Source organism: Anolis carolinensis, chromosome 2 (genome assembly GCF_035594765.1).
Source record: "Anolis carolinensis isolate JA03-04 chromosome 2, rAnoCar3.1.pri, whole genome shotgun sequence".
In the NCBI taxonomy this organism is placed as follows: Eukaryota; Metazoa; Chordata; class Lepidosauria; order Squamata; family Dactyloidae; genus Anolis; species Anolis carolinensis.
The window spans coordinates 221,711,762-221,715,177 of NC_085842.1; the positions used below are offsets into that span (position 1 = coordinate 221,711,762).

The 3,416-nt window shown below is 36.9% G+C and overlaps 1 protein-coding gene across 1 annotated transcript; it reads left to right on the forward strand.

Annotated features, from left to right (window-relative positions):
• Nucleotides 1-2,584: 2,584 nt before the first annotated feature.
• LOC107982336 (dnaJ homolog subfamily C member 24-like) lies at nucleotides 2,585-3,130 on the forward strand. The gene has a single exon (XM_062969400.1). It carries the CDS (start codon nucleotides 2,744-2,746, stop codon nucleotides 3,128-3,130), a length of 387 nt encoding a protein of 128 aa, XP_062825470.1. The 5' UTR covers nucleotides 2,585-2,743.
• The last annotated feature ends 286 nt before the right edge of the window (nucleotides 3,131-3,416 follow it).

Genomic DNA, 3,416 nt, shown 5'->3' on the forward strand with positions numbered 1-3,416 from the left:
GATTTTTCTGGGTTCAAAAGAAATGAGAAGCCATTTGAATATAACTTCATATGACACACTATACATTGAAACTGCAATGAGATGAAAACTTCTACACAGAAAATGCACACTTTTTATTAAGTCAAGATTTACTATACTGGAATTGCAAGCACAGGAAACTGTAGAGTAATAACAGTGTCATCATTATGGATTTATAAAAAGTGTGACTTTTTAACAGATTGGCTTCATTTGTCTTAAGCCAATAATACAATGAATGTGAAACCTTTGAAATCAAGCCATGATAGGTGCATATCTTTATTTATCTCAATTTTTGAATATGCAGGTTTAATTCAAAATGCAGATAGCCTTTAGGGAACCTTGTTCTTAAAGTAATTAAAATATATAATGTTTTTAATAAAATGCAATATGTTGCTATCAGGAATATTTTTGATACATCCTTTATAACTGTAATGAAAGATCAATGAAATTGGCTTTTAATTGCTGTAATGCACATTGTTAATTATTCTGACATGTTTTAATTTAAGAAATGAGGTACATTGCCAGATTACTATATCATTGTCTGCAGGTCTATCCGGCTCTAGCCACAGAGTAGAGTGCTAGACATAAACAGTTCTTAAAATTGAAGTTGCAATAGAGTCTACTATCATATAGCCCACTAGATGGTTTCCCCTTAGTTCCGTCAAACGGTAGCCCTTGTAGAATCCATGTAACATGGGCAGGTTCAAATTATTGGAATGATGTGAGAATGATAAAATAAACACAGTTTTAAATCTTTGTCCTGCTTTTTTCTAGTATATTTCATTGTGGCTACCCTCTGGGCTTTTCCTCCTTTCTATGGAACATATCAACCACATATAATAGAAAGTATTTTCATGGGTTTCACATTTCCAGCATAGATTTTAGTGCCCTTATACATCTTTGACAATTTGACTGGAGTCAGATACCATTGATACATCATTTTCTAAAAGTTCTCATTATGGTCAAAAGTTAATATTTTTAAAAATCTTTGGACCACATTTTAAAATCATTGGACCATGTTCCTTGCCCAGCTTCCCCTCATTGTTGGCAATGCAACATGGGAAACTTCCCGTGTTGCTGTCACAGTGGCATCTTCACTTTTGCCACTGAACCCCTACCCCAGAAGTAGATGTACATTGTGGGATGGGAGCCAATGGTGTCTGTGGCAAAAGTGAAGAGGAAATGGTATCGATGGGCAATTTTGCCATCTGGTGAGGTCAAAAGAGCAGAGTGGTGCTTTGCTATGCAATGTGGTTATGGGTCCTATTTTGGAGTATTCCCCTATTTTGCTTATTCTGGGTTTAAGGCTTCTAAAGTGTCCTCCCACTGTGCATTATTTAAACTCCGCATCTTCAAAATGTTTTCAATCCATATTAAGTGGTCAGTGTAGATGTGCCCACAGAGATTTAAAAAGATCAGTGTTACTGAATAAGTCAATGAACTTTGTCTGTCTCTGTTGTCTTTTCCTCCTCCACCCTTCTCCTTTCCCCCCTTTTTTTCTCTAACCAGCAGACAAAAGAAAAGGAAACTTGATAGACTCATAAAAATGTTATCATAGGGATAAGATATTAATAATTAGGGTCTTAAATTCAAACCCTCCTACAGCCAGGGACTATTACGGATGACTACATAAATGTGTGGAGCATCTGCCAGTGCTTAACTGCCCCAGTAGCAAGTTATAGAAAGAAATGTTGCCTAATTAAACATGAAGGTTATATATAACCTTTCAAGACATTATTGAATTTCCAGTAGAATTGCTCAAACACAAAACTACATTGTAATGAAAGGGATGATTAATCTTGTTCCTCCTATTATCATCTCTAATTAGAAAAACAAACATGCGGTCTCGAGACTGAAATCCACCACCAGCATAAGATTAAAGTTTCATGCTTGCATTATGGGTTTAATTGAGAACTTAACCCCACCCCCCTTGTTAATTAAGTAATGGGCTTGTACAAAAAAATTGGAAGTTTTGTAAGTTGTATTTAAATTTGTTAAATCTGTACTTCCGAAGTGATATTTGACACGTGGATGTGGCCTATGCCAAAAACTTAAGAATCAAAACTTACCCAATCCTTTTTTGTTTTAATTTTGCAATGCTCAGAAGCCTCCCAAAAGTCAGTTTCATACTCAAGGCAAGCAATCAAAAAGGCTGCCTTTCATTTTTAAATTAATGGCCTCTCACCATTAGGAGAGGGAAGTAGCAGGGAGAAAGCAAAGTCTGATGATAAAGAGACTGGGAAAACACAGAAACATGCAAAAAAGGGGGAGAAAAATTTCAAAATTTGAACACTTTCCAATAATTTTCATTAAGATTCTGTAACATTCGGAAGCTTCTCAAAGGCAGTTTAATTTTCAGTATAAAAATTAAGCCTCTTTGGCAAAGCCATGGCTTTGCCATTGATTGCTGCTTGCCAGTCATGATAAGGAAGGGCAGCTAGCTGGGCTGGGCGGGAGACTGAGAACACAGCATTCTGGGAAATGCAGTTTGGGAAGGTGGGGAGCCCTATGCCAGATAATTCAAAAGGCCCTGCCCTAAACTACATTTCCTAAAATTACGCTCGCATCAGAAAGCCCCATTCAGGATAGGGGAGAAATTTGTTCCTCTGTAGCAGCAGCCAGCCAGAATTTCAATAAATTATTGTATCTGCAAAGAGGAGAAGTGACTGATACTTCAATATTATTAAGTGCCAGGTTAGCATTTGTGGATCTCTCTCCTTGAGAAATGCAGGAAGGAGGCAAAACCGTGGTGTTGGATGCTAGAGCTAAACCTAGTTATGCAATGACTTTGGGAGAACTGCCTGAAAAGGATTGGTACAGCATTCTGGGTACAGCACCATCAGATAGTTTAACGGAATTGAAAAAGAAGTATCAAAGCCTAGTATTACTGTATCATCCAGACAAGCAGAGCACAGATGTGCCATCAGGAGAAGTGGAGGCACGGATGCAGAGATTCATCAAAATTGATCGAGCATGGAAAATTCTAGGGAATGAAGAGACAAAAAAAGTGTATGCCCTGCAGCAGTGTGACCGTGAATTAACACAAGGGTGGCTAGTGGATGCTCAGGTTTTAACTGAAGATATGAACTGGAATCAAAGTAAGACATTATGAGAAACTGACTTATGTGTAGACTGAAATGTTGATGTAAGAACAAGAAGAGCTCTAATGGAATACCTTGAAGACCTGGTTATTTAAACAGGCTTTTGACAGTGATTTGTCAAGCTCTAGGCTATGGATTTATAGTAACAAGCATCTTTTAGTTTATGAGAATGACTGTTTCAAGTCAATGCCCATCATTTTTATTGTTAATTTTGTATTTGATAGTGTTGTATTTTGTGTTTTATATTGATTGTTGTGTTATTAATGTGTATCCCAATTCTGTATTTTATTGTACTGT